Source organism: Acomys minous (genome assembly GCF_964271855.1).
Source record: "Acomys minous genome assembly, chromosome: 11".
In the NCBI taxonomy this organism is placed as follows: domain Eukaryota; kingdom Metazoa; phylum Chordata; class Mammalia; order Rodentia; family Muridae; genus Acomys; species Acomys minous.
In genome coordinates this window covers 107,914,903-107,927,623 of record NC_140492.1, presented here as the reverse complement: position 1 = coordinate 107,927,623, position 12,721 = coordinate 107,914,903, and the positions used below count along the sequence as shown (strand labels likewise).

The following is a 12,721-nucleotide window of genomic DNA, read 5'->3' as shown; positions in this document are numbered from 1 at the left end:
TCAATATCTTAGAGTTTAGGAAAGGTTGTTTTCAAAGATAGTGATTGATTAGGCAAGGGAATTCATTTTTCCCCCTAGATCCCAGGACTGTGACTGGCAGGCTTTTTAAAGTTTTCCTCTCAGGTCGGAGCGATAAGCAACTTCCTTCGACTTCGGGGCGTTCCCATATACCCCTGACTACTTCAAACATCCACAGTAACTCAGCTCCTCTTTCAAACTCTGGCAATTAAGGCACCCGGGTGAATTAAGGAGATCCACAAAGCTTCCTTGCAAGGGACCTACAGCAGCTGAGAATGCTGCCCTGGCCACCGAAAGAAACCCGCCATACCTGTAGGACTTCGAGAAACGCAATCTTGTCCTGCTTCTTGGAGATGACCGTGGCACTGTGACTCCCAGGGGATCCCAAGCAAAAGCCATTTGTAAAAAAGTGTGCCAAGATCCACGGAAACAGTTGACTGTCAGAGCTGGTACAGGACCCTGGAGCGGGAAGGCGCTCCGGGCCGCAAGAGGCACTTGTGGCTGTCTGAGGGCATTTCTTCAAGTGTGGTGGTATGCGCTGACAGAGAGGTGACAGGCTGCTGAGGCAGGGCTGGAAAGGGTGGCCAGCACTTCCTGCTGTGTGACACTTGCCCTTTGCGACAGAGCTTGCTTCACCCAGACTTTCTTTCGTTATTAATGTGAGAAACACTGCCCTGGACATTTGCTTTTAAATATAGCCCAGATTAAACAGCACAGCCACATGGCACTCCTGAAAAGCATAGCACCGCGTCCCCCACCCTCCCACCCCCTGCCACACACCCACATACAGACACAGAAACTGGTAGGTACGACTCAATGGGTCACTTTTATATTAAGTATGCGCATTAAGGAGTAGAGACTAGAGGGTGTCATTCAAGAAAAAGGTAACCAAATGCCATGAGAAACTTGATAAGCAGTATCAAATTTCAAAGTCTGCTACCCAAAATGATTTTCCTTATTCCAAATTCTCTTAGATACGTGGATGAATGTCACAATTAGCAAGACTCCTGTGAGGATTTAGTGACTGTTTAAAAAACGAAAACAAAAACAAAAACAAAACCTGTCACCTCCGTGCCTGTCAGTCAATGTGAGATGAAAACAGACAGATCACTTTCAGCGCCCCTGGCAGCGTCTCCTTCCAAGGAGATGCCACTGCGTCACCTTGCGAAGTGAGTTATAAAGTGTGACTCTGACAACGGGAGATCTTCTGGTCCCCTAGAAACAGTTCTTCACTCTTGAACAGATCGCATAAGACAGCGTTCTTTCAAGTCACATAAAGGATGGGCAGAGGAACAGAGTTCAGTCACATGGTTTACGAGGCCAGCACATGGCAGGGAGACGTGTATTTCAAGATCTACTCAGGAAGTCAGAGGACCCTGGTGTTGTCCTCGTCACTCACAAGCCAGCGGTATTTAATGTTGACAAATGCAGCATAAGTCCACCAGTCCCCTGACTAAGCTCTGCTGTGCCTGTGACCTCCATTGTAAACCAAGGCATGGCTCCTCTGGTCCAGGATAAAATTAGGGAAGCTTGGAGAAGCAGAAAAAGAGGTTAACCCTCTCTGAACTGGACAAAATTGGCCAGTTTCCCAAAGGGACCCGATCCATGCCTGCCAAAGTTAAAGACCCCTAACACTCACTCTTATAGACCAAAAATGTGCGCAAGATTCCTGGGAAAAAAAAGAAAAAGGATTAAGACGTTAAACAAGGTGCTTATTTTCACAACAGCATCAGACACAGCAGAAAGAGCCTGAAACAGCTGCATGCTTTGAAGATGCGCAAAACAGGGACATTTTGACAGCTGCGTTCCTGTGTTATCTGACTTATACACTCTAAGAGTAGGTTAGTATTATCTGCCCGGCACATCAGTGACCCTGACGTTGAGAGTTCCAATCCTAAGAAGCTTTTCTGGGATTAGCTGCAATATTTTATTGTTTCACAAATGGCCTTTGTACTCTTAAGTAAGGACCTGTATTTCATATGAGGAAGGCATGTCCTGGGATTCTAAGACAGTGCCCAGGCCTAGGCCACCTGTCTTTTTTGTTGCCTGAAGTCTCACAGTTGCCAGTTTGTTCCCATCAATCTATTAACTTCCACTTGGGGATAGCTTTTGGCTAACAGTACTGCAGAGGTGAACAACGCTGTGTTTATCAGAGTGGCTTTGTATAATACGGAAGCAAGGCAGCATAGGTTGGGAGCGCATGGGAACATGAAGGGCTCATGGGAAGTGGAGTCTTGTGTATGAAGGAAGAAGAGGAACATACAGAAACAGGAGAATGCCAGAAGAGTGGATATTTTCATCTCTCATAAAAATTGAAACCTTGCTCCTTACAAAAGGTTTTCTTTACACTTTGCTGGTGGAATAGCGTCCCGGGCACCTGTAGAAAGCTTCTGAGCCCCCAAACCTTACCCATTGTCACAGTTCTACTTTTTTAATTTCTAAATTACATTAATCTTATTGGTGTACATGTATGATATACGGACAGTACATACATGTCAGAGGATAACTGGTAGGAGGAAGTTGGTTCTCTCTCTTTCTGACATGTGAGTCCTGAGTGTTGAACTCTGGTCATCAGGCTTGGTGACAAGAACTTTAGCGCACGGAGCCATGGGTTCAATTTTCCTCCCCCAGAGTTTCATTAAAAAGAAGATAAACTTTATCTTTCAATCCAGACCAAATATCCTAAAATTTTCACTAGTAATTAATTTTCTTGTTTATGTGTGTGTGTGTGTGTGTGTGTGTGTGTGTGTGTTATTTTGATGATTTTTGAAACACAATCTCACTCTGTAGCCTTGGGTAGCTTGTAAGTTGCCACCATGCCCTCTCCTGAACTTACATTTTAAAGTTCAAATTTCAATTTTTTTTTTTTTTTTAAGGACTGGTCATTATTCCACAGATGTGAGAATTTAGGCAACTGGAAACTCAAAACCAAAACAAACAGAATGCTTTCTGGAATGTACCTTTGCTGTATTTATATTTCTGCTAGCAACTTACAACTTTCACTTCATACGTGTATGGGTAGAAGGAGAGTGAAAAATTGCAAATATTTTAATTAATTTTAGAGGGACAAAACCCTTTTCCTTTTAAATTCTTGTTGTTATGTACAGTACTCATGGACAGAAATCTCAAAACACAACAAAAACCCCCTAAAGATAAAACTCATCCCAATATGTGGAATATTCAATTTTTATCCCCATGATTCCTAATCTGCCTCCAATCTTTACCAAGCACACACCGCCTGCAGCAGCTTGAACCTTATATTCTGTACAGCTCTCCATGGAACAGCTTTTTTTTCCCCTCTTGAATGGTTCTACCAATTTTGTTCCAAGGTTACAAGGTTCCAAGGTGCTACAAATGACAGATTTGGGTTTTGGTGTCTGACTTAGAAACTCGGAACCTCCTCTCTAGGGAGGCAGCCATCCTAAGTGAAACTGAGACCCATGGGTATATATGTGCACGCATTTGAATGTAAGCATGCATGGAGGCCATTTACTTCCACACCAAGTTGTGAGTTAGCAAGACTAGAGGGGACTGGAGCTGAGCAGAGAAACAGAGTCACGCTGGCAGGGCTGTGGTATGTTGAAATATGCTGCCTCAGGAAACCAGGGCAGTCAGATAAGGGGGTGTCAGGATAATGCTGCATTTTGAAATAGCTGTTGGTCAAAGACTCAAAGCTAGAAGTTACCGAAGCAAGCATTAGCCTTGTAACTATCAGTGACCTCTGGTGAGAGCAGCATTTTAACATTTGGATTTCCAAGACCCGGACACTGTCAGATTACAATAGATAGGCTTATGTGTGGGATTTCACTGGGCGTCTCAGCCTTGGTCAAAGACAATATGATGATGATATGAAGACAATAACGACAGCTGGCGGAAGCAGACTTAGCGCCCAGGCATGAGCCTCTTGGTTATTCTCACATATACACAGCTAAAAAAAATAGCAATCAAAGAGAAAGACAGGCTCTCAATGTGGAGAGGAATGAAGGGGTGAGGAAGTGGTTAGAAGGAGGTGTTATGGAAGGAGTTGAAGGAAGGAAAGGGGGAAAGTTTTAAAATTATATTTTAATTAAAAATAAAATTATATAAAATTTGTGTTTTCAGAGTGGTCAATCTAAAGACATGTGAGAAAAGAAAATTTGACCACTCTGGTATTTTATTAAAACATCCAAGATGAGCTATTGTGGCTCCTAAGAGGCTATATTACATTAACTGGTTATGATAATCAATGATAATTCATTTTTGTGGATGGGGGTGTTGCAATTCAAAGCCAAGCCTAGTCTTATTTTGCAGCAAGTACTTTACTTTCATTTGTAGAAATGAGCTATGTTCGTTCTAAACCTTATGTGAGTTTAGTTGGCTTACAGGCTAATAATTCCATTCTCTACAATGGAGACCAAATGCTTTATGTGATGAAATGCAGCTGAAAGCGTCAGAAGAGCATGATCTATGCTTCAATCATCTGTGAACCTATCCCACTCTTTTTATGCCCCAGGAGTCACATAAATAACTTGTTGACATGTTGACATCAACAGGACATGACGATAAACAATAAGTGATAGGTATACGTAAATATAAGAATAAAGCAGCAATTCAACTATGGATTGTGGACCAAATACTTAAGATTTCCATCCATAGTGAAGTATATAGAGAAGTGATTTGAGAATTTGAAAGATAATTAGGCCAAGCCTTTTCTGTAATGGAACGCCTAAATACTTAAACAGGATTGGAAGAAGGGCTGGAGAAATTGCTCAGAAGTTAAGGATGTGTGTGTGTGTGTGTGTGTGTGTGTGTGTGTGTGTGTGTGTGTGTGTGTAAAACCTTATTTACCTTGAATTCTTTGAGGAAAAAATAAAGTAAAAAAGACCACCATCATTATTACAACCCGATCACAAGATTTTTTTTTTTTTTAAAGGGAAACACCATCAGGCAGATGTTCAGGGAAGGGGCAGTCCAAGCAAATAGACTTCTGAGCTACAGTTATGCACATAATGTGTCACATGACCTTGCTGAGACTCAATGCCACACCTACCTACTGTGATTTCAGGACTTTTGCAAAGTTTTTGAGGGGACCAAAAAGATAAATTACATAAAAGAACCCTAACACTCACACACACACACACACACACACACACACACACACACACACACAAACACAAGCATGTGCCAAGCACCAACATTTAACAATGTAAGCTTTTAGGAGAGGTATAGAAGTTACTGCTAAAAGCATTTTTAGTTTTTAAAAATTGTCTTTTAAAATTGATTGCTTCATGAGCAAAGTACTATTTTACCTTTTTTTTTAAGGCATTAGTTGTGATAGATAATTTTGTTTCTTTGTTGTCTTTTTTACCTTATGTAAGGCTAGGATGTATGTGATTAAGTTTTAAAAGGTTAATGTTTTATTTGCAAAACTAAAATCCTCTTCCTAATTTACAAAGCCTAAATTTAAAAAAAGTGGTGAACATTAGCTGACAGATTGTTTCCCAATTGTTTTCTCTGTGCTTCAAAGGCAGAAACTTTCTCTTCTTCTCCTTCTCCTTCTCCTTCTTCTTCTTCTTCTGAACTTATGGGATCCGAAGGTGGATTTTTTGATTGGTAAAGCTTTTTCTACAGTTAGTAGAACTATGCTTCTCAGTTGACGACTGCACACCAAACAAGTCCAGAAATGGCTTCTTCCCTCTTCTTGGAACCATGATAAACAAGCAAAGACAATTTTGGAATTGCCAGGCTGCAAAACGGAATTGCTCCCTCGGGGATAAGACAAAAAGTGCCCAAATACCAGCGATCTCTAAATAACAACAATCTCATGTGTTCAATTGTGATGGCGTGAATTTTTTCCATGACATCATTTAAAAAGCCTAGGAAGGATAGCAGGCTACCAAGAAGAGACTTGATACCCTATGAGCATATACAGGGGGAAGAGGTCCCCCTCAGTCACAGACATAGGGGAGGGGAATAAGGGGAAAACGGGAGGGAGGGAAGAATGGGAGGATACAAGGGATGGGATAACCATTGAGATGTAACAAGAATAAATTAATAAAAAATAAAAAAAAATCTTGAAGCTGAAATAATAAAAGACAAGTACAAGTTATAGAAAAAAAAAGATAACACTAGCATGCTCCAAAAGCTAACTTAAGTTCTATTTTCAGATTCATACATAAAACGTCAAAAAGTGAAAGTTTTCACTCATTTGGGAGATTAGTAATGAAGCAGTCTGAGTTTTCTTCCTAGCTGGTTGCTTACTTTTAATCTTTAATCTTTATTATATCCAAGTTTGATGTCTCTGTTTGTTAGTCACAAAGAGAGGTTTAGCTGTTTTTTTTTTTTCATTTACTTCCTTCCTTCTGTCTTTCCTTCCCTCTCCTGCCTTATTTCTTTTTTTTTCCCTTTCAGAACTTACCTATTCTTGAGGCCTAATGGTTGACTGTCTCCCCCAGACTTCTCTTTACCCCATGCATCTTGAGCCTTGATGGAGTGGGATTCAAACATCACCAGAACAGGCACAACAACTTTTCTCTAGCTCCTTATCCTGCCAACATGATTTCAATAACGAATTTCTGCTTGTTTTGTAATAAGAACGTGAGCTATGTCTTATAACCCCTAATAATAATCAATTCCAGGCTTTGAGTTGCTCTTATTCTGTTTTATCACCAAGGAAATGGAGGTTTATGAAGTTTGAATGACTTGTTCCTGTAAGCATAAAGCTAAGAAGTAGCAGATGTAAGGTTAAAACCAAGGTCCTTTTCACTGCAAAATCTACTGTCTAGGTGCCCAGCAAGTAAGTAAAGGAATGAAGTGGCAAGGCTCCTCCTGATAGAGAGGCAAGTCATAGAGGAAGCTTTATATTTTCACAGGCGACGAACCAGACATCACCTGTAATGGTTTCCTAATCTTATATAGCCAACCAATGCAGCGTCGTTATTATCCACACTTCCTACATGGGGAAACTGAGGCTCCGAGAGACTGTTCTTGCTATCATAATGTCATATACAACAGATGGGTGAGTAGAGTATGAGTCAGTTCTGTTTATCTCCAGGTCATGGCCTTGTTCTCGTTGGCCAACGCTCTTTAAAGTCCCAGCTCCTGGAACAAGCCTGTCAGTGGGCTTGGCATAGTGGTACAGGAGCAGAAGGGAAGAGCTGAGTGCATCCAAGTGTGAAGAGCCATAGAGACTGAGAGCTGGGAGGCCCTGCATGAGGAAAAGCCAGGCAGGAGGGTAAGCATCAGCCTTGTGTGGACGGTCATTGTCCAGCATGGTCTCCGTGGGAAGGAAATAGAAATGTTTTTTAATGAGTGGAGTGGAGCCAGTGACTTCAGTTTAACAAAGGCTAAAAAGAAACAAGGCCATCTGAGTTAGAGTTAAGTGTAATCATTCGTTTTTCCTAACGTGTTTTTATTTCATCACAGGACACGCAAAACCACCCAAGAGATTTACAACAGACCCTGATATAATCACCACTAATGAGGCAGTAGGGAAGGCCCCAAGTCTTGCTTTCCATGCTGCTGATAACTTTATTTTTATTTGTCCAGAGAAATTAAATGCCTTTCCTGAGTGTGGGGAGTGGCAAGCAGCAAGGCCTTGCTGAAAATCCCAGCTCTCTGCTAAACGTTAGGAGCGAACAGTTGCTGTTAATATATTAGAGACACTTTCTGCTAAATTGCTGCCTTTGTATTTCAGAAAGTGCTTTCTTGGGTCATCAACATTAAAAAAAAAACGAGCTCGTGGGTAGGACTGGCAGAATTATCTTACAATCACATTTAGTTGGGAAAAGCATGGGAGAGCGACATTCACAAGTTCCTGTTTCACAGCCAGCTTGAATTTAGTTCATTTTACGGGGCTGAAGGCATGGGGAGACCTGGTGCTCCTTAGAGACACTAGAATCCAGAATTCTGCCTCAGGAAAACAGCTCTAAAACAGCCAACTAGCACGACACCAATACCATCATCTCTATCACCATCACCACCACCATTAGCACCACCACCATTAACACCACCACCACTCCCAACACCAATACCACCATCACCACTGTCACAATCACCACCACTACCAGTGCCATCATCAGAGTCACCACCACCACCGCCACCAGAAACAACAACACATGAAGCAGAGCAATAAATAGTATCACAACTGAACACCTACATCTTGATTTTACAAATAAATAAAAAATAAGCATGCTTTGAGTATGGTCAGGAGGCCCAGAATGTGCTAGAATAAGCTGAGTGGCAGACGTCTGAAGCACAAAGCTGATGGGGAACAGAACACTTGTTGAGACCAAATATTGATAATATGATTCATAGAAGAGATTCATTTTGCAAAATAAATTCTATGGGAATTAAAAAAAAACATACAACAGTTAAAGAATTTTTTTCTGGGAGTATCAGTGAATTTATCTCTAAAAATCCACCAGTTCTGGGAGACTATTTCCAACAGGTGATCATTCTATTGGACCTGAGTAATAAGAACTTTAGTGTTCTAATAAGGTACATAGTGGTTTGGATGACAATGACCCTACAGGTTGATGTTGGAATATTTAGTCTCCAGTGGGTGGAACTGTTTGTGATGATTAGGGAATGTGGCCTTTTTGGAAGTGTCTCTGGGGGTGAGCTTTGGAGTTTCAAAAGACCAGCCATTTCCAAAGGTCCTGAGTTCAATTCCCAGCCACCTCTTGGTGGCAGAGAGAGCTCAAGAAGTGAGCTCTCAGCTACAGCTGCAACTTCATGCCTGCCCACCTGCCTGCCGCCATGCTTCCTGCCATGGACTCGAATGCTCTGGAACTTTAAGCCTTGGTCATAGTGACTTATCCTGGCAATTTAAAAATTAACTAAGACTCATCAATTTAATATCAAATTAATACTACTTACAAATTGTATCTTATGTTGAACATAATTTATAACTTTCCATGCTTTTTTAAAAATGAGGTCTGTTTTAAAGGCTGTACTTTATACAGGCAAAGATGATGTGTTTTTTCCCCCTCTGTATTGTAAAATACAAAAAAAAAATGAGTTCCTAATTTTTACTTAAAAAATAAATCAATTATAACTAAATGATAAAATACACTCAAAGACTATGACTTTTAAACATCAATATTCAGCTAAGTAACAACAACAAAAAAAGCTGTTATGCTGTGGTTTTGTTACAGATTATTCTTAGGTAAAATGCTTTCTGAATGTTTGATATGGGAAAATTCTTGGTAAACACTGAATCAGCCAAGTATTGGATAGTGGATAAGCGGGAACTTTCCAGTTTCTGATATTGTACAAAATATCCCCTAAAGTTCAAACAAAAAGGGACATTTCAACAAATGAGAATTATTGTGTTTCCTGTAGGTGTAATTTTTCCTTTACTTTTTTCTTTTTTATGTGAACTTGGTATAAATGTTAGGCTATTTATGAACAAATGATTCGAATTTTTAATAATGAAAGGCCAAATTTAACCACAGATGTTCATATGGATCCTATCTTGTGCTCTTAGTGTGCAAGGCAGCCTGGTGTCTTCTCAGAAGTTAGAAATGTAGGTCACAGTCAGAAGGCACCACACAGGGGAAGCCCAGGTTAGCCTCTACCAGTGTGAAGAGCCGGCAGGTGTGACCCCTCAACATGCTCAGCCTGGTGGGATCTGTCTAATCGCCAAGGGATCCAGTGAATAAGCAAGTACTCCAGTGATTTCTCAGGTACCTTGAGGGCTATGGAATATCCCAATTGCCAACAGCTGACTTTTTAGGGACACTCAAGGATGTAGGCTTACAATCTTAAGTCAAGCAGCTCAGTATGATGCTAGTGAGTTGGAAACAGTATTTGGAAATGTTATTGTGAATGATTTGTCAAGAAGTGTATTATTAAAAGGGCGACAAAGGCAGAATATAGAAAATAATTTACTAATTAAAATATGCATCAGAATATCAAATTTTGGGGCGGGGGTGCTGGAGAGATGGCTCAGAGGTTAAGAGCACTATCTGTTATTCCAAAGGACCTGAGTTCAATTCCCAGCAACCACGTTGTGGCTCACAACCATCTATAATGAGATCTGGTGCCCTCTTCTAGCATTTAGGCATACATGCAGGCAGAACATTGAATACATAAGTAAATATTTTTAAAAATATATTAACTTTTTTTCTGGGCAATAGAATCATAGAAATTTTTACATGTGCTTTCCCATAGCAGTTGTTATGCACTGACAACCACTACAAATTACTTGAAGATGCAGATATAATTGGACACGTGTTAATAAAAAGTTGAGTATCAAAGCTGATTTTCCTCCTCACTATGAGTTCTAGATAGATTTCAACCAAAGGCCTTTGGGCCTGTTTTAAATTAGGCATGTTTCATAGACATTTCAGATGTTGCTGAGATGTTAAGGTGCTGAGAGAAGTGCACATCAGAAACCAGACAGGACCACCTCATATCACTTAGCGCCCATGGTGGTGTGATGTAAAAGTAAAAAAGCATCATGCTGAGGTCTACAAAAGCAGAACTGGAGAAGACAGAGCAGTCTGCCTCCCAGTGTGGATCAGCAGCCATGGTGTGGATGGAGGAAAGGACAGAGGGATTGAACACTTTTGAGACCTAAAGGGATTTGCCAGGTCTGAAAAGAAATTCTCCTGAAGAGAGAGGAAGGGAGGGAGGGAGGGAGGGAGGGAGGGAGGGAGGGAGGGAGGGAGGGAGGGATGGGGAGGAGAGAGAGAAAGAGAGAGAGAGAGAGAGAGAGAGAGAGAGAGAGAGAGAGAGAGGAGGGCAAGGGAGGGAGAAAGGGAGGATAGGAGGGAGGGACAGAGACAGAGACAGAGACAGAGACAGAGACAGAGACAGAGACAGAGACAGAGACAGAGACACAGGGAACTGGATGTGAACACAGTGCCCCCTAGTGAAGATAGGGTTTCATAACTGTCTTTCCAGTATTGCGTTTGTTTTCCGTTCCTGACTCAGACCAACTTTCAGGCCTTCTGAGGGTGCAGATATGGACACACAGTACCAGTGATAATATTAAATACTCACAAATAGCCAGAGAGAGAAGGCTCAGCTGGTAAACGCTCTTGCCCGCAATCTAAAGTCTTGATTTACATTCCCAGAATCTATGTTATGAATGCAGACAACTAATTCCTCCAAACTGCCTTCTGATCTGCACATGAGCATTCACACGTACACGCACATACATGCACATACACACAAATACACACACTTGAATTTTTAAAACTTAAAGTTTTGTATAAATGATCCACATAACTACATTTCTTAATAATAATAATGTCTTGAAAAGAACTTTTAAAATAGGAATTCCACAATATGTTTATCCCTTCTATTTGTAACATTTGCTCCTTTTGTTCATTTCACAAAAGTGTTTGAATACAGAAAAGGACAGACAATACTAAAGCTAAAATACTGTCTTTTCACCTTAAACATATAAAGCCAGCAGGACATAGGGAAATACATCTCAAACTGATGAGATTTGCTCCACGTTGGCTAGCTCCCATAGTGCTAGAAGACGCTGTGCAGGCTGCTGAGGGAGAACAGATACCAATGGCCTGAACAGTGCTAGCACCTCCCTGCACGTTGCAATACCAGTCTGCCTGGCGAGATAAGCCTCCTGACGCAATAGTGGCATGGCTGTTATCGGGGAGGCGGGTAACGAATAGATTTCTGACTGGATTTGAAGCCTGGTCCATAGGAGATAATTTCATGCCCCGTAGTATAACCTGGTCAAAATCCTATGGCTAAGGAGGCCATAGCCCTTAGTCTAGAATCAGCCACTGTAGTTTTTGCTAAATGGTCAATGCTGTCAAACTGTCAGCCAAATAGTTATGTTTATACCCATAAGCCTGGCTGCTCACAGTCTCGGCTGGAGAGGCTTCTTTTGCAGTAGGGCAGCAGCTAATGGAGAAACTCACAACTGGTCGGAATACTGAGAAGGGGACTGAGTACTCAGCCTTAAACAGGACACCTATATCGTCCCTCCCACAACCAAAGCTCAGGAAATGCTGCTGAACAGAACCAGAGGGTGCAGAGGAGTGCTGCGAAGTGCTGCTTTCTGAACACCGCACAGCTGCTGCACTCATGAACGCCAGCATCTGTGGTGATCTGAACAAAAGCTGCAGAAGACCAAGCCAGCCAGCATCCTGACATGGACCGGGGAGGCATTCTCCATGTTCAAACTAACCGGGTAATGATTGACAGCTGAGAGTTTATGTGGAAGTGAGAATAATTCTTTTCTGAGGATGTAACCGTTGATAGGACTCCCATGGTCCAGTGGGTGGCTGATTCCTGCACCTTGGACAACAACAATTTAACACATATATGTATATATAATGAGACACATATGTACACATATACACATATATGATACATATATAGTCATACATGTATATATATGATGCAAAGCTGGGGGGGTTATTGAGGAGAATATGGTGGAAGTTGTAAAGGAAGATGTGATCATATTTCACTGTATACTCATAAACTTCTCAAGAATAAAATTTAAAGAAAAAATTAAAAACAGCCATATATTTATGAAATATTAATATGTCCAAAGATTCCATTTGGAAATGTATTTGTCACCTAAAATTTGATATGATGGTCACTCATAAGAAATCAGCATTAGAGGCTGGGCATGGTGGCACATGTCTTTAATCCCAGCACTTGAGAAGCAGAGGCAGGCAGATCTCCGTGAGTTCGAGGCCAGCCTGGTCTACAAAGGAAGTCCAGGCCAGCTAGGGCT

The 12,721-nt window shown here is 41.3% G+C and overlaps 1 protein-coding gene across 12 annotated transcripts in view; it reads right to left on the bottom strand.

The window, feature by feature from the left end:
- PDE4D (phosphodiesterase 4D) overlaps nucleotides 1-12,721 on the bottom strand; it is a 1,423,826-nt gene that overhangs the window by 307,829 nt on the left and 1,103,276 nt on the right. The window contains exon 1 of one of the 12 annotated variants that reach the window (XM_084801376.1): nucleotides 329-599. The exons of the other annotated variants lie outside the window; for them this stretch is intronic. Within the exon in view, the coding sequence (XP_084657502.1) occupies nucleotides 329-417 (89 nt within the window). The 5' untranslated portion in view covers nucleotides 418-599. Of the gene's footprint in view, nucleotides 1-328; nucleotides 600-12,721 lie in introns of those variants that run through there. 12 annotated transcript variants of the gene reach the window in all.